Source organism: Tamandua tetradactyla, chromosome 1 (genome assembly GCF_023851605.1).
Source record: "Tamandua tetradactyla isolate mTamTet1 chromosome 1, mTamTet1.pri, whole genome shotgun sequence".
In the NCBI taxonomy this organism is placed as follows: domain Eukaryota; kingdom Metazoa; phylum Chordata; class Mammalia; order Pilosa; family Myrmecophagidae; genus Tamandua; species Tamandua tetradactyla.
In genome coordinates this window covers 89,698,977-89,718,266 of record NC_135327.1, presented here as the reverse complement: position 1 = coordinate 89,718,266, position 19,290 = coordinate 89,698,977, and the positions used below count along the sequence as shown (strand labels likewise).

Below are 19,290 nucleotides of genomic sequence, written 5' to 3'. Positions count from 1 at the left end.
AGGTCTAAGCCACACTCAAGGGGAGGGTATTAAACAAGGTTGTGAATACTAGAAAGTAGAGATCATTAGGAAGGATTTTAGGCTGTCTACCATCCCTATTCACATATTCCTTAATCCTCCTCCACCTGGCCCACATTCACTCCAATTTTTCATTTAATGAATTCCATAAATGCATAAAATAGGGTAATAATTTTACTAAATTGAATTGCCGATTGGAATACATTTGACCTATAACATTTCATTTTCCTTACACACCTCTATGAAGACAAAACCCTTGTGCTTATTTCCTACCCTAGAGTTTTATTTGGCCCTGCTTGGATTTCTTCACTGGCTATTTTCTATAGCTATCGAGAGAGATGGGCTGAATTGGAAATATGTTTCTCTGGGAAAGTTAGTGGACCTTAGATCTGAAGGACCACAAGGGACCTCTGGCTTGTTGAGATGAATGCTGCCTAGGCACTTCCATTCTTCCCATTACTAAAGGATATTAAATCATCTGTGGCTGTATGAGGGGTATTAGTCTCTCTGGTAGGACAGGCTGCTTCAGCTGGCCTCACTGTTATGTTGCGGAAGTGCTTGCTTATATTTGCATTGTGGGTATGGATTACAACTCTGCCAGAAAGACTGTGAGTACCAATTAAGGAGCCAAGTATAGAGTGGAGATACCACACAGTATTTTTTTTTTTTTAAACATAAAATACCAGTTTATTCTTAACTCTCATGGTTCTGTGGTTAGCTTTCCCACACACCTTGTAGTGTTTTTATACAGAGCAATCAGACAATGGCTGGAACTGGCTTGGAGTTATCTAAAAGTGTTACCTGGATTGGATGTCCAAGATGATTAACTCCTATGGCTTGCAGTTGATGCTAGCTTTTGGCTAAGAAACCTTACCAATGGCCTGTTGGTGTGGTCTGGGATTCTAATAGTGTGGTGGCTGGGCTCCAAAAATGACTGATCTAAGACAAGTGTGTAAAAGACTCAGGTGGAAGTTGTAAAATTTATTATGATCTGGCCTTAGAAGTTACCATAGCTTAAGTTCTTCCATATTCTACTCGTCTGAAACATACATCAGGGCCAGCCTGGATTCAAGGGAAGGACCTGTACAATGAATATCTAAAGGTCTTATATATTGGTGAGTCATCTTTGAACACTAGCTACAATATACAGGACTCTTCATCACTAAATTCAAAATAGTGGTTGCCTGTGGGGAGGGGAGAGATAAGTGGACAGAGGGGGAAATATACTTGAGGAAACATTATGTTTCTTATATTTTATACTGTACTATACAGCTGTTGGTTCTGTTATTTTTATACTTTTTGGCATATTTGAAATATTTCATAATAAGAACATGTACTTTTTTTTGTTTTTTGATTCTGTATCACCATACTTTTGAAGAAGAGCTCCTACCTAGAAAATTTTCATCAAAACTAAATTTGCTACAGAGGGGCCAGCCTCTCCAGAACATCAAGTTCCATCCCCCATCCCATATTATCAGCAGCCCTTTCCAACATGAAAAAATTAGAATGGGCATAGCCCAAAAACCCCTAAAGAGTGGGGGAAAGATCAAAGGTGATGGTAGACTTATACAGAAAAAGTAAGGTTTAACAAATGAGTATAATTGCTGAATCATTATAATGATATTTCTTTTAGTCTCTAGTATCTTAGAGCAGCTAGAAGTAAAAACCTAAAATTGTGGAATTGTAACCCATATCAAACTCTGAAATCTGTTCTACAACTAATTGTTGCACTGTGCTTTGAAATTATTGCTTTTTTGTATATATGCTGTTTTTCAGAAAAAAAGAAAAAAATTGTGATGATAAATGCACAGCTATATGAAAAAAAAACAACTAAAATTTGCTTTCAGAGTAGAAGCTTTGATAGCATATATATATATATTTAAAGTCTTATTCACACACCATACAGTGCATCCAAAATATACAATCAAAGGCTTATGGTATAATCACAAAGTTGTCCAGCACTTTTCATTTCTTTTTTAAAAAATATTTTTATTGAGAAATTTTCACACACATACAGTTCATACATGGTGTACAATCATTGGCTCACAATATCATCACATAGTTGTGTATTAATCACCATGATCATTTTCATAACATCTGTGTCATGCCAGAAGAAATAAAAAGAATGAAGAGAAAACTCATACATCCCATACTCTTTACCCCTCCCTCTCATTTACCACTAGTATTTAATCTACCCAAATTTTTACCCTTTATCCTCCACGTTATTTATTTATTTTTTATCCTTATTTTTTTACTCATCTGTCCATAACCTGGATAAAAGGAGCATGAGATAAAAGGTTTTCACAATCGCATAGTCACACTGTAAAAACTATATTGTTAAGCAACTGTTTTCAAGAATCAAGGCTACTGGAACACAGCTCAACAGTTTCAGGTACTTCCCTCTAGTCACTCCAATACACCATAAACTAAAAAGGGATATCTATATAATGCATAAGAATTATATAGATATAACATGTAAATATAAATATAACCTGAAGGATAACCTCTCAACTCTGAAATCTCTCAGCCACTGCTTTGTCTGATTTCTCTCCTCCCCTTTTTGGTCAGGAATGCTTTCTCAGTTCCATGATGGCAGGTCCTGGCTCATTCCAGGAATCCTGTCCCACACTGCCAGGGAGATTTACACTCCTGGAAGTCATATGCCATGTCGTGGGGGATGGCAGTGACTTCACCTGCCAAGTTGGCTTAGAGAGAGAGGCCACATCTGAGCAATAAAAGAGGTTCTCTGGGGTGACTCTTAGGCATAATTACAATTTTCTTTGTAAGGAATTTAGCATTTTCTTTGCAGGAATAAGTTTCATAGAGGTGGACCCCCAGATCAAGGGCTTGGCCTATTGATTTGGTTATAGCCACTGGTTGCAAGAATATCAGGAATTTCCCAAATGGGGAAGATGAATATTCCCTCCTTTCTCCCCAATCCCCCAAAGGGACTTTGCAAATATTTTTTTGTCCTCTGCCCAAATTACTCTGGGATATATCAGGGCATCACATTAATCTGTACAAACCAAGATGCCATGCACTATTCAAGATTCCATGTAATTATGGTATTAAACTAAACTGACATAGAAGTTAAATTAGATTATACACTACCCAAAATATAAATTTTGCACCAAAGAAACATCTCTCCCTTTGGTCTCACACAGAAGTTAAAGTTTTAAAATGTGAACCATATCATCCTTTACCCTGTATTCTTTTTTTTTTTTTTTAATTTAAAAAATTTTTTTAAAATACCAAAAACACCAAACAAACGCAAACATTCTTAACTTTTGATCATTCCATTCTACATATATAATCAGTAATTCACAATATCATCACATAGTTGCATATTCATCATCATGATCACTTCTTGGAACATTTGCATCTATTCAGAAAAAGAAATAAGAAAACAGAAAAAAACTCATACATACCATACCCCTTACCCCTCCCTTTCATTGATCACTAGCATTTCAATCTAAAATTTTTTTAAAAATTTGTTCCCCTTAGTATTTATTTTTATTCCATATGTTTTACTTGTCTGTTGATAAGGTAGATAAAAGGAGCATCAGACACAAGGTTTTCACAATCACACAGTCACATTGTGAAAGCTATATCATTATACAGTCATCTCCAAGAAACATGGCTGCTGGAACATAGCTCTACATTTTCAGGCAGTTCCCTCCAGCTTCTCCATTACATCTTGACTAACAAGGTGATATCTATTTAATACGTAAGAATAATCTCCAGAATAACCTCTCGACTCTGTATGGAATCTCTCAGCCATCGACACTTTGTCTCATTTTGCTCTTCTCCCTTTTGGTCAAGAAGGTTTTCTCAATCCCTTGATGCTGAGTCTCAGCTCATTCTAGGGTTTTTCTCAATCCCTTGATGCTGAATCTCAGCTCATTCTAAGATTTCTGTCCCATGTTGCCAGGAAGGTTCACATCTCTGGGAGTCATGTCCCATGTGGAGGGTGGTGAGTTTGCTTGTTGTGTTGGCTGGAGAGAGAGGCCACATCTGAGCAACAAAAGAGGTTCTCATGGAGGTGACTCTTAGGCCTCATTTTAAGTAGACTTGACCTATCCTTTGTGGGGTTAAGTTTCATATGAACAAAACCCAAGATTCTGATTGACCTTAGTGCTATCCAGATCAGCTTCACTCGATCTCTACTTGAAGTCTGATCACTTTTTCAACTTTTTCAACAGTTGCTGCATAGGGATAATGCTGACTTTCATAGCTTCAGAGCTCTAACTCTGAGTCTTGGGTGTCACATAATTACCTGAAGTTTCTGGGAGTGACCATGTTATATATAAACAGCTCAGTATTTCAGAATTTAGAAAGAACAGTTAAAACTCTTAAATATATAGGACTGTTGTAAAAGCTTACAATCCAGGACACATTACAGTAGGCCCCAAACCGATAACCCATGCTTTCAACTTCAATTCTCTGTGTTTGTACATTACAGTTAGTCCACATGAATGAGGCATCATAGTATTTGTCTTTTTGTTTGTGCCATTTCAGTCAACATACTGACCTTAAGGTTCATTCACCTAATTGCATGCCTCACCGCTTCACTCCTTCTTGGGACCGCTCAGTAGTCTGTTTTATGTTTACACCACAGTAGTCCCTTCCTTCCTTCAGTCTTTGTACTTTTTTTTTTACATGGGCAGGCACCACAAAACAAACCTGGGTCCTCTGGCATGGCAGGCAAGCATTCTTGCCTGCTGAGCCACTGTGGCCCAGTCTTTGTACTTTTAAGCCACCTCCATCCATTGCAAATGGTAAACACTGCCACCACAAACACCAGCCAGTGCTTTTCTTAATCACATCCTGTATTCAGAAGTTTCTGCATCCTTACTTACTGAGGACCTCTTTCATTGCTCAGATGTACCCCCTCTCTCTCTTTCTAAGCCCAGCTCTGCAAGTAAATCATTACACTCCCTTCCTCATAGGATATGACATCCAGGGGTGAAAATCTCCCTGGCAAAGCAGGATATGACTCCCAGGGATGAGCCTCGCCCTGGTACTATGGATCGACAATGCATTTCTGACCAAAAGAGGGGAAAGAACTTTAACAAATAAGGTATCAGTGGCTGAGAGAGTTCAAATAGAGTGAAGAGGTGTTCTAGCTTGCTAGCTGCTGGAATGCAATATACCAGAAACAGAATGGCTTTTAAAAGGGGGAATTTAATGAGTTGCTAGTTTACAGTTCCAAGGCCAAAATAATGTCCCAATTAAACAAGTCTATAGAAATCACAGGCATCCAGGGAAAGATACTTTGATTCAAGAAGGCTGATGAAGTTCAAGGTATCTCTCAAGTGAGAAGGCACATGGTAAACACAGTCAGGCCTTCTCTCTCTCAGATGGAAGGGCACTTGGCGAACACGGCATCATCTGCTAGCTTTCTCTCCTGGCTTCCCGTTTCATGAAGCTCCCCGGGAGGCGTTTTCCTTCTTCATTGCCAAAGGTTGCTGGCTCGTGCACTCTCTGCTTTGTGGTGCTGCAGCATTCTCCGCTCTCTCCGAATCTGCTTCATTCTCCAAAATGTTTTCTCTTTTATAGGACTCCAGAAATTTATCAAGACCCACCCAAAGGGGTGGAGACATGTCCTCACCTAATCCAGCTTAACTCTTGATTAAATCACATATCTAATTACAGTTTCAAACATAATAGGGATTATTCTGAATGGGATTTAGATTAAAACATGGCTTTTCTAGGGTCCATACATCCTTTCAAACCAGCACATTCCACCCTCTGGACCCTAAAAAAGACATATTTTCCCCATAAACAAAATACATTCATTCCATAACAATATCAGAAAACCTTAAACCATTCCAGTAACATTTCAAATACAAGATTAATACAAGATTAAAATCGATACAAAGTCTCATCGAAGTTAGTTAAAGGCATCTACAGTCCTAACGCAAAATTTTCTCCATTTGCTCTGGACCTGTAAAATTCAGAACAAGTTATTTGCTGCCAACATACAAAGGAAGAACATTCATAGGGTACATATACCCATTTCCACAGGGAGGAAGGAACACAGGGGTCACCGGACACTTTTATGTTTAATACAGACCATGGAATATAGACTTCTTATGAAATCACTCTGGAATACCTTTAATATTTATGTTCCAATGTTTCTGTTTCCTTAAAATTGTTACTCTTAGCACACAAAACTGCTCTCCTTCATAAAAGTTTGAAGTTGAGTAAAACTAGTGGCTAATGCCAGAGTCTTCAAAGCTTCAAAGAAAGCTTAGTGGGGCTGCAAAAGATCCTGATACCCCCAGACACTGTGTTGGAGAATTTGATAGCTCATACTTTAGTAAGTGAATAATAGCTAATAATATTTAATACTTACCTGTGCTAGGCTGTTCTAAATGCTTTGTGTAGATGGGCACATCTAACCCTCATAAATCTATAGGGTACATCATTATCTTCACTTTACAGATGAGGCAACTGGGACACAGAGGTTAAATAACTTGTCCTGCTCACATACCTAGGTGGTAGAAAGAGGATTGAAATCTAGGCATTTGACTCCATAGCTCATTTCTTAATGGCTACATAAGACTGATTTGAAAGCTGAACTTGAATACAAAGTTTAATAAATATTAGTAGCATCAGGTGGCAGGATGTGATAGGGTCACAGGTATATAGAGGAAGAGGCATGGAACTTGGCTTGGACAATCAACAGATAATCACGGTACTGACTCAAAGCAGCCTTAGAAAGTGCAGTCTCTCTCAAGGCCTTCCTTTAAGAGGGAAAATGACTGAAGCTATCTATTGTCTTTGCCTTATAAGTAAGGGGCTGAGCCAGGCCTAGACTGCAGGTCATAACCCCAGGATTCTTAATGTTTATACTATGCAACCTTATTTATGGAAGCATATCATAAACATCTCTGGGAAATCAAATTGACAAGTTCTGATAGTAATTCACAGGTAGAGCTATGACTACTTAAGTAATTCCTAACTTTTTTCTATGTGAAAAAGTACTCCAGATAATTCTGATACTAACATGCCATGCTATATGCTTTAATGCAAGAAGTTTGGTTGGGAGTGGGATTTTGGAAATATGTAAGCACGACTATTCTACCTTTTGCCACAGCATACTTTGTTTCATTGCTTTGTACAAATGAAAGTAGTGGCGGAGGATACAGGTGGGCTTCCCTAGGAAAAAATGTTTGTATCATGTGACTTTTCCTTCCTGCTACATCTGACTGGACTTGAGGTTGCTGGCCTAGCTGGATGGCCAGAACCAATGAGATCATGCTTTGTGGATATCACAGTTCAGATGTCATAAGAAAACCAGTTGGTTGCTCATAGGCTCTGGAGTTCAAGGGTTAGACTAAGGGTCAAATTTATCACAACAAATCTAAGTGTTATGCAAACCAATTACTAGGCAGCAGAAATTCAGAACGGCAAGTTAGACTAGAGAGAGGAATGCCTGCTCCCAACTACACAGTACTCAGTTTTAGTCACTAAGAGACCCAGCTACACTTTTGTTTCCTGCCTGTGGCTGTTTCTAAAACTCTATTACAATAAAGTCCTCTCTTTTACTGACAAAATTTCAGTGGGAAAATGATATTCCCTGGCCCCAGTATTTTGTAAAGGATGGATTAAATTTTTTCTGCAAATATCCTTTTATCCTTAGATTTGACAGAATATACATTTTGAAATATTCAATCTAGCCATTATGACAAGGACACTATGATTTATATGTTACACACACATAAAACCAATAAACACATGGTAGGTGCTCAATAAATATTTGTTCACTGAATGAATAATGACAGTCTTGGCAGTAAAATTAAAAAGATTTTCTATTTCACGTTTATTATCAGTGCCTCAATACAGAACATTTTGTAATGATTAATGACATATGAACACCAACAGTTTTTTCACCAAACTAAGTACCTGTCTTTTCTAATAAATACTAATTTTCCCCCAATAAAATAACTAAACACAACACAATTTCTGTGATGGTGATACTATCAGCATAATTTACCCAGTTACAAAAATGGCAATACTTAAAAGCATGCACATTATTTGACCAGTTCATAAAAATTATTTTTTAACTTTTACAAATTTACCAGTGTGAAAAGACTTCTCATCAAAAGCATGATAGAATTAAACTACAAAATTCACTTTGGAAAAGTAGGGAGTTATTTTTCTCATTTTGGCCTTAAGATTTTTTTTTTTTTAATCTGTTAAAAAAAATATGATGGGGGCAGGCCACGATGGCTGGGCAGGCCACAATGGCTCAGCAGGCAGAGTTCTCACCTGCCATGCCAGAGACCCAGGTTCAATTCCCGGTCCCTGCCCATATTTAAAAAATAGATATATATATGATGGGGGTGGGCAACAGTGGCTCAGTGGCAAAGTTCTTGCCTCCCATGCTGGAGACCTGGGTTCATTTCCTGGTGCCTGCCCATGTAAAAAAAAAAAAAAAGAGATGTGGAGTGTGATGAGAGAGGTGAAGAAAAAGGAGCTTCGGTTCATGGTTTCAACACGTCTGAAAATATTTAAGTAAGGTAAAGGAAAAACATCAAGAGCAAGAATATAATATAAATAAGAGTCTTTCAGCAACATGGATACATGAGCAGTTCTTTCATCAATTGCTCCCACGGGAGAGAGGTCTTCTTGCAGAATGCTTTGTTCATAGAATCTTCTGTAAGATAGAGTTGGCTACCTCCAATGATTCATCTTTTACTAAAACAATATCATAAGAGTCCATGTACTTTTCTAAAAGTTCATCCACCTAATCAACAGAAGAACAAAAATAAAATTAACATGTAGGAAGGAAAAGAATTTTAATATGAATCTCACTGATATGTTGAATCTATTGGGCAAAATATAGTAAGTTAACTTTCAAAAAATCTCTGAAACAAAGATTTTCAAACTTTTAAGACTCATTGGCACAGAAATTTTCTCACATACTGTCTTTCCCCCAAAATGATTTCTCTCTAGTGCAGTGGTTCTCAACTGGGGTGATTTTGCCCCCCAGGAGACATCTGGTATTGTCTGGAGACATTTTTGATTCTCATGACTAGGAAAGTTTACTGGTGAGTAATGGGTAAAGGCAAGGGATGCAGTAAACATCCTACAATGCACAGGATGGCCTCCATAACAAAGAATTATCTGGTCTAAAAGGTAAACAGTGCCAATTATGAGAAACTCAGCTACAGTCTAATTTTACAATGGAACAAAATTTGCAGGGAGGCCCCATTTACAATGTAGAACCTCTCTCCATCCAAATCCTATTGCATCCATCCATGCACATCAATACTTTTAATTATTACCAAAGTAAAGGGGTAAAGAGCAATTAAATATTTCTAAAATGACTACTTTTCTCAGGCACTTTGGCAGCAATTACCTGTAAAGGTTTATGCTGATTTTTTTCTTAAAAGAAAATTAAACGGCAGATCTGTATACTTACTCTATCATTTAGATATCCAATTTTCAGAATGTGTTCAACATTGGCCACTCCATCGGCCATTCGTAAATCTCCTTGGGAGTCTCCCAGCAGGATTATGTTGCTATTGTCTTTTAATTGATTGAAATATTCTGTGTTTTTCAAGGCACCATCATGTTTATTAAATACATGAATTAATTCTCCTTTAAATCCCTTGAGCACCCCCTATTAAAAAAATAAATCTTTTGAAGTAATATATTTAGACATTTTACTTGTATTTTTATTTTTTGGCATTCTTAAGAGATGTACTATATCATCATCATATTTGTAACTTAATCTTTGGTACTAAAGATCTCAGAGCACTTAAATCCATCACATTAATGATAAGTAAGAAGAGCTGAAAGGAAATGGCTTCCTACAGACTACTTTAAATGATAAAATACAGGAAATGAAAACTTAATTTTCAATTTGTTCCTAACCAAAACATCCCATTTTATGTATTTCATAACTTACTATTTTGATTATAAATTTATGATCTAATAATGTGAGTTGACTGACACCTCTCCCTCCAACCCCAAGGATATTAAGTTTTCAGAAATGCTATATTAAATTACTTTTAAAAATATCAGTTAAAAAACAAATATATATATATATATCAATTTACAGCTTGAGGAAACGAAAGTTTAAGAAGGGTGTATTATTTTTAAAACATGGATATTACTCTGGGAAAGATGAGTCTCAAAGTAGGTCTATCAACTTAGTCTATTTTAATGAATATACAGTGTATTAAAGACTAAATAACAAATATGTTAACACGATTAAAATATATTTGGATTATATATAATTATAGAGAATGAATTGATTTACTTACATTTGCATCAAAATCCATGAAGTTGGACACTACTTTGACATTTGGATGATAAACACCAGCCTGACTTATAACTTCCTCCAGTACATCACCAATACCAGCCGAAAATATGAACACAGGGATACTGTGCTGTTGGAGCTTATCAAAGAAATTTTCATAACCTTCTCTGCAACATGGAGGTATGAAGTGATTGTTAAAGATCAAGATATATCTCCTTTCTACTTGGAAGTTAAAAAAGATAAATATTTCTACCTAATTCCATGGCTTACTTATATTTTCATTTTGAATGACTGTCCAAGAGAGTTGTTCTGATATCTATCATACTACTAGTAGATATTTTTCAAACAATACTTAATGCTTTCCCCTCCTTTTAATCAATTCTAATAGTACAAACTCAGTGTTTTTATACCCACATTAATAAGGATATGAGCCTACAGTTCATTGAACAATAAATCACATCTTTAAAAAACCCATTAGGGAGAGCTGAAAGATGTTCTGATTCTCATCCTGCTCATCTACACCCTATTGATAGGAAAGACCAGCCTAAACTTAGCTTTGTTCTCTCTACATTTGGCATCTCTCCTTCCTGAGATCTGGGAGCTATAGGTAGTATTTTGATCTTAAAATCTTTTCTTCTCCTTTTACTCATTGTGGGCTATAGGCTAAATAAAGCTGTTGCTGCCTACAAAGAAATGATATACTTACTAGCTGTCCTTACACTCTTTCTGACAATTTAATGCTTTCCTTCTTAGAAGATCATCTTAAAATGTAGCATCATCATATTTACCTAAGAAGTTGAAAATTTTAAGAGGTGGTAAACAGTATTGAAAATAAGCTTTTCATATCTTATCCATTCATGCATTACAAATATTTTAGTTATGTGCTAAACATGTGCACCTTGCCTAGAGATAGTTTTCAAGAAAATCTGAGAATTAGGAAAGTAGATTTATGTAAATTTAGAAACAGGGTAGCTAAATCCTTTTCAACTTGATTTATAACATTTCTTCCATATTTAATGTCTTTCCAAAGTATAGCTAAAAAATCTCAAAATGGCTTTGGTTTAAAAAATTTATCAATTAATCTTAAATATTATAATCTAAAGAAGAAAATACAAATTAGCACTTAAATCCCATAGGGTTATTATTCCCTATAACACTCCCGTCTCAATTTCTTACCTCACGACTATCTACTTTATGATAGGCAGCATATTTTATGTGTAGTTTTATATTAAATGTATTTTATATTATTTATATGGAATAATATAGAGTATTTTAATAATTTTATTCTAATAAAAATACCAATTTGAATACACACTTAACTTATCAAATTTATAGGTAATAATAACAAATATCCAAGAAACTTACTTGAGCATAACATCTGATTCTTCTACAACTTCTTTAAGTTTAGCTTTCGGTAAAGCTTGTTCAACAAGCAAACCATGTGACTTAGTATACCTGGAGTTTATGACCAAAGAAAAGGGAATATCAATTAAAGCAAATTAAAATTATTACCTTCATTATAGTACATTATTCTTAAAGTGTGAAAAATACAGTATTTCATCATATGTGTCTTTGGGTTTAAATTTTAGAGATTTAAGTTTATCACTAATGACGGTGTGCATAAACATGTCTCAAAATATGGTATGGACATTCTTATTACATTTCCCAGTTTTCCCAAACACTTACTTAGCTTAATTTTTTTTTTTTTTGCATGGGCAGGCACCGGGAATGGAACCCAGGTCTCTGGCATGGCAGGCGAGAACTCTGCCACTGCGCCACCATTGCCCACCCTTAAATATTTTAATAAGGTAATAAAACTAGTTTTAAAACTGTCCTCAGTCTTTAGAAAAGAACTGAATCCAACCAAGGGAGGCATAATTATTTCTCTGACTGAAATGAGAATTACAGCAAAGCTATGTTTTTCATCTGTGTGTGGTTTGAATTTTCATGAAATACTTAAGTACTGTAGAGATGCTACCTAGTGAGCAACAGAAAATCCTTATTATGGAAAGTTTTAAATACAGATGGGTTTCTTTATAATTACCTAAAAACATCTATCACAGCACCTCAGTATAACAAGGCTTCAGAAACTCACTCTCCATTTGACATCTAAAAATCCCCCTATAATATATCTAAGTGGTCCTCCTCTTTGCCTGGGTCAGCTCCCATCATGTCAATGAGTTCATCCTCCCAGGGAAACTTATCCCACTGTCAGAGAACTCTGATTGTTAGACAATACTTTCTTTTATCATGCTGAAATCAATTTTCTTAAGTGTTCCAAGTCTAGTTTCAGTTCTTCCTCTACAGGCAAGTAGAATAAGTCTAATCTCTTTTTGACATTTAGTACCATGAACACTGATTATGTATGCAATGTGCCCTGTTAGGTAAAGTATAATGAAGAAAAATAACGATATGGCTGGTTTCTAAGATTTTAAAACTACAAGTTGTAGCTTCTCAAATCAAAGCATTCCCTGCTGAAATTCCTCAAATGGGATTACTCCAACTCCTCTATCATCCTAGTGAACGTCTCTGATATACTCTTAAGTTTCTCAACATGCCTCTTAACAGCATTCACCCAGAACTGAGCACAATGCTTTCAATGTGGTCTGCTTGCAATGCCGCATTTCCATTAATGCAACCAACACACAGAAGTCTACTTCTTTTTTCTTTTTTTTTTTTTAACAAGGGCAGGCACTGGGAATCAAACCCGGGTCCTCAGGCATGACAGGCAAGCATTCTTGCCTGCTGAGCCACTGTGGCCCGCCCAGAAGTCTACTTCTTGGTAGCCATGTCACCTGGTGAATCCAATTGAATTCAGAGTCAATTAAAATCCAAATTTCTTTTTCTTAACATGTTTGACCAGATCTTGTCCATACTTAAAAATATATGCATATATTGGGTTTTTTTAAGACTTAAGTCCAGGATTTTAAATTTATTTCTGCTGAACCTTATCTTTAAAAAAAATACAAAAAACAAATCCTAGACTTTTATTAGAAAATTAGAGTTCATTTGTTATATTTAATTCACTGTTCTATGACTCTATTTGTACACAGTACAAGGGAAAAATAAATCCTTGGTTATAATTGCTATATTATTTTATTGTATTTTTATTCTACCCCACACTTACCATTCTACCATATAAGGGTACTTCTCTTCTATGGTAAGAACAGGATCAACTTCAATAGCATAATATTTTTCCTTTAGTTGTAATAACTAGAAACAAACAAATGACTTCTGAAGATTATAGAATTTTTCATTAGTGTACTTAATTTTATAGAAGCAAAACAATGGAAAAGTTTATCTATAAACTGCTTTATTGGTTTAGATCATACAAAATCCTTGCTGATCTTAATAATCAAATTATCACTATAAATAAAACCCTCAGTTCTCATATAAAAGTATTAACTGTGATTGACAATTTGAGTCTTATTTTTTTAGATTTAAACAGATAGACGCATAATTTCAGCAAAGTAGAGAACTGAGAAAATTTCCTAATCAATTTAAGAGAACAAAACCTACATAAAACCAAAGTACTTTTGTTTTAATTCTTCAGTTATCATAAGGACACCAGGATATCTCGGTAATCATTTAAAGTTTTTCATGTAAGATTTTGTTGTTAAAATTTACTGTTAATTTTTACTTTAAAATATATTGAGGGTGTATATACATACATAATCCAAGCAGTTATAAATATTTATTGAGTGCTTACTGTGTGTCAGGTATGGCTATTAGCACTTTATAAGCTAGTTTATGTGAATGAGCCTCTAAAAGGATAATATGTTCTTTGAGTCACCCTGGGTTACTGTCAATGTTTACCTTTTGTCGACATTCATCTGTCACCAGTTTACAGTTGTCAATGATATCTAAAGAGAAAAAGCAAAATAGGAATCAAAAGATATACTGCAGGGGCGGGCCGCGGTGGCTCAGCGGGCAAGAGTGCTTGCCTGCTATGCCAGAGGACCCCGGTTCGATTCCCGGCCCCAGCCCATGTAAAAAACAAACAAACAAACAAAATATAATAAAAAATAAGAAAATGTTTAAAGATGTTTCCCTTTCTTCCTCCCTTCCTTCCTTCTCTGTCTTTCTTTCCTTCCCTTCCTCCCTCTCTCTAAAAAAAAAAAAAAAAAGATATACTGCAAAAAAAAAAACAGGATATATTGCAACTGATGCTACCACTGTTATGAATAATTTATTACCTTTCTTTTATGTATAAATGACAAGACTGAGTAGAATATTTAAACAACTTTTGGTTTTAGTGCATTAATCACTTATATGCCATTGCTAGAGAAATTCATGATTTTAAAATGTGTGGTTTTTTTGTTGCTCATCAACACCACCAAGTAAGACGATTCAAAGTCTTCAAACACTATGAATTATGTACTGTTTCCATTTTCACCTTCCTTTTTCATTAAACAGAAAAAGAATACATATTTTTCTTAATAAAAAGTTAATAGATGCTTAATGTGAAAATCTGGAAAATACCGATGATTGTAAAGAAGAAAACTTGCAATTTTACTATTTAATATAAATTACTAACATTATTTTGGTATATTTCCTTCCAGTTTTAAAGTTTTATGCATATTATTAAGTAAGAGGTTATACCAGATCTCTAACTTTGAAATTCTGCTTACCTTTTCATTTCACAGTCTGTATTTTTCCATGTAATTAAAAGAGCATCCATACTGATTTATATATTCTATGCTATGTGGGCACAACATAATTTATATCAGTCCCCTGGGTTAAAATTCTTAGGTGGTTTCCAAGTTTTGGCAATTTTAAATAATTTTATTTTGAACTTAGTTGCCACCATTTTGTGTGTACTGCTTTTTTCCTACATTTAATATTATTTGCTTAGAAACTCCTCAAAGAGAAATTACTGGTCCAAAAAGTATCAAGATTTTTAGAGGTGTTTATACACATTATCCAAACAATTTCTCAATTTATACATGCAACAGCAGTAAATGATTTGTTTTACTGCTCCCTTGTCAGGTTGAAAGGTACACTTTAAATGGTGAATTGTATGGCATGTAAATTATATCTCAATATAGTTGTTAAAAAAAATACTCAAGGGCGGTGTGATGGTGGCTCAGTGGCAGAATTCTCGCCTGCCATGCCAGAGACCCAGGTTCGATTCCCAGTGGCTGTCCATGTAAAAAAAAAAAAAAGAAAAAGAAAATTTAAAAATTCACATTTTAAAAGACATCTTATTCCCAGGATTCACCAGAACCCAGCATCATGGGACTGAGAAAGCCTTCTTGACCAAAAGGGGAAAGAGAGAAATGAGACAAAATAAAGTTGCAGTGGCTGAGAGATTTCAGAGTCAAGAGGTTATTATGCATTATATAGATATGCCATTTTAGTTTATGGAGAAGCTGGAGGGAAGTTGAAACTGTTGTGCTCTGTTCCAGTAGCCCTGATTCTTGAAGATGATTGTATAAATCATACAATGTGACTGTGTGTGAAAACCTTGTGTCTGATGCTCCTTTAATCCAAGGTAAGGATAGATGAGTAAAAAAATATGGATTAAAAATAAAATAATATGGGGGATAAGGGGTAAAAAAAAATGGGCAGACTACAATATTAGTGGTCAATAAGAGGGAGGGGTAAGGGGTATGGGATGTATGAGGTTTTTTTTTCTTCTTCTGGAGTGATGCAAATGTTCTAAAAATGATCATGGTGATGAAAACACAACTATGTGATGATATTGTGAGCCACTGATTGTATACCATGTATGGACTGAATGTGTGTTCAATGTGTCAATAAAAATATTTTTAAATAAATAAATAAAATTGCTGTGTCATGATTAAAAAAAAAAATTAACCAGGACTTCTCCCCATAAGCCCATGTAATTGTTATGCTTGATAGTTTTTCTTTAGAAACAATAAAAATATCAAAGACAATGGAAAAAATTGGATTTTTTTCCAAAATGGAAATGGAAAAAAGTCTTACCTTCTCTATAAAACTCCACCATCACCTTTGATCTTTCTCCCACTCTAGGGGTGTTTGGACTATGCCCATTCTAACTTTTTCATGTTGCAAGGGGCTGCTGATAATAAGGGATAAGGGAATGGAACTAGTTGATGTTTTGGAGAGGCTGGACCCTCTAAGTTTCAGGACTTATCTGGGCCAGGAACCCATTTGGAGGTTTTGGGTTTCTGGAAAATTACCCTAATGCATGGAACCTTTGTAAAATCTTATATATTGCCCTAGGTATTCTTTAGGGTTGCTAGCAACACATTTTAAAGGGGAAGATTTTTAATAATTTACTTTTTTTTTAAACTTTTTTATTGTATAATATAACATATATACAAAGCAAAGAAAAAAAAAGCAAGTTTTCAAAGTACTCTTCAACAAGTAGTTACAGGACAGATCCCAGAGTATATCATGGGCTACCATACCATCATCTCAGGTTTTTCCTTCTAGCTACTCCAGAGCTAGAATCCTCCAAATTCTAGAAGGAGGCTAGAATGAATAATTACTTACTTTCAAACTTAATTTACACATTCGCAAATCAAAATTTGGTAAAACTGCTTGAAAATGCAAAGTATTTTGTAAATGTTATTTCTTTAGGTTAATACAAACTTTAAAATCTATTTAGATATTTCCCCCAAATAATAAGAAACTACATTTGAGGAGAGGAATTTCACATCTCAATTTTGTGCTATCAAAATCATACATGCAAAGAGCCATTTTATATTACACAGGGAAACACAAATCCTCAAAATGTAGTTAAGAAAAAGCAGATGCCTTTCTCCTCTGGTACCTTTACTTTCAATATCCAAAAAGAATAAAAACCCAGTCAAAACACAAATAATTTAAGTAAAAAGGACCTTAAAGTAATTACTTTCACAAATAAATTGTTTAAGAATGCCACACTTACTATGACATGTTGGGCATCTTTTCCCTTTGTAGGAAAATCTACTTAATGTCATGTCAAAGTCTGTTATTACCTGTAAAGAAGAGAAAAATGCATTATGTAAGCAAAGACACCATGACCAGAAAGAATCCTTTGTGCTACCCAAATACATACTGTACACTTCTTAGAGGCACTTGACTAGGCACTCAGCTACTGGCCCCAATGTAGAGATTGTTCTCTCTACATTGAGTTTTCTACCAAGGCTTATAATAAAGTCTGGGGAATGACCTAAACAACATATGAAGTCAGGGTATGACCTTCCTACTAGGTGATATCTTAAGTGCCTAGACATTGTCAACAGATTAAATCTGAATAATCTGTATAAGAATTTGTGATTGCAGGTTACTATTTTCTTTAGAGATAAAATTTTGCATAATTTCAACTCACTTGGGTCAATGTACAAAAAAAGCAGTGGAAACTCAGCAGGTGAACTCACTACCCTCCCTCTTATGTGAGACATTACTTCCAGGGGTGTAAATCTCTCTGGCAATGTGGGACAGAAAGCCTGGGATAAGCTGGGACCTGGCATAAAGAGATTGAGAAAGCCTTCTTGACCAAAAAGGGGAAGAGAGAAATGAAACTAAATAAAGTTTCAGTTGCTGAGAGATTTCAGAGTCAATAGGTTATCCTGGAGGGTAGTCTTATACATTATATAGATACCCCTTTTTAGTTTATGGTATATTGGAGTGGCTAGAGGGAAGTACCTGAAACTTTCGAACTGTGTTCCAATAGCCTGGATTGTTGAAGACAACTGTATAAAGATATAACGTTTACAATGACTGTGTGATTGTGAAAACCTTGTGTCTAATGTTCCTTATATCCAGGGTATGGGCAGATGAGTAAAAAATATGGATATAAATAAATAAATAAATAATGGGGGAGACAAAGGGTAAAATAAATTCGGTTATGGAAACACCAGTGGTCAATAAAGGGAGGGGTAAGGTATATGGTATGTATGAGTTTTTTCTTTTTATTTCTTTTTCTGAAGTGATGCAAATGTTCTAAAAAATGATCATGGTAATGAATACCCAACTATGTGACGATATTGTGAGCCACTGACTGTACACTATGTATAGAGTGCATGTATGTGAAGATTTCTCAATAAAAAACAAACAAAAAATGCAGTGGAAGCAATCATATTATATACAGCTTAGTTCTTAACACTGCTGCATTCTGGATTTAACCTGCCATTAAAGGTAATCTATACTACTGAATGAATGACCAGTGGAAATAGTTTCCCAGCTCTTAAAACAGGAGACTAGAGGAGTTGCAATAGAGAAAATAGGATTTAACAAATGAGTATGACTATTGAGTCATTATGTTGATATTTCTTTTCAGTCTCCAGTGACTTAGAGCACCTAGAAGGAAATACCTGAAATTGTGGAAATGTAACCCATACCATACTTTGAAATTTGTTCAATAACTACTTGCTAAAATGTACTTGCAAATTTATTACTTTTTGCTTTTATGTTATATTTCATAATAAAAAAAGTTAAAAATAAATGAATAAAAGCTTCTTTATAATTATTCACCTGAAGTTTGGCAGCTCCTCCTTTGATAAGACCACAGATAATTTCTTCTACTCTTTCAGGGTTCTTGATGCGAACTGAACTTTTCTGGAATTCTGGCATCTAAAAATAAAAGGAAATAAGTTAACTATTTTTAATTCCTCGTCTCCTAGATTCCTTTGAAACTAAACAGAAACTTGTACTATTTAAAGGTATAAAAATATTCAGGTATTATTAAAAACAACAATAACAACACAATCAAATTATGATTTATATACAAAAGTTTTTTTAAAGTATAGGAATATTTTGCATGTAGAAGATGAAGACAAAACTACATTTATAATTCATTAATTTATTAGAGTGTACTTTTTCCTAATTATAAAAGTAATGCATAAGTAACGCAAAAAAATATAAGAAAGAAAATGAAAATTACTTAGAATTCTACTACCCAAAGATAAGCAAGTAAACATTCTGGTTTATTTCCCATTAGTTTTTGTTAGCTTTTGTGTGGGCAGGCACCAGGAATCGAATCCAGGTCTCTGGCATGGCAGGCAAGAACTCTACCTGCTGAG

At 35.0% G+C, this 19,290-nt stretch overlaps 1 protein-coding gene across 4 annotated transcripts in view; it reads right to left on the bottom strand.

Annotated features, from left to right (window-relative positions):
* Positions 1-8,516: 8,516 nt before the first annotated feature.
* NT5C3A (5'-nucleotidase, cytosolic IIIA) overlaps positions 8,517-19,290 on the bottom strand; it is a 76,076-nt gene continuing 65,302 nt past the window's right edge. For all 4 annotated transcript variants that reach the window (XM_077120175.1, XM_077120196.1, XM_077120185.1 and 1 more), the window contains 8 exons: positions 18,743-18,841; positions 17,175-17,244; positions 14,111-14,157; positions 13,422-13,507; positions 11,660-11,749; positions 10,299-10,461; positions 9,452-9,652; positions 8,517-8,773 (listed from right to left, as the gene is read on the bottom strand). In XM_077120175.1, coding sequence (XP_076976290.1) covers positions 8,672-8,773; positions 9,452-9,652; positions 10,299-10,461; positions 11,660-11,749; positions 13,422-13,507; positions 14,111-14,157; positions 17,175-17,244; positions 18,743-18,841 — 858 coding nt within the window. In that variant the 3' untranslated portion in view covers positions 8,517-8,671. The remainder of the gene's footprint in view (positions 8,774-9,451; positions 9,653-10,298; positions 10,462-11,659; positions 11,750-13,421; positions 13,508-14,110; positions 14,158-17,174; positions 17,245-18,742; positions 18,842-19,290) is intronic.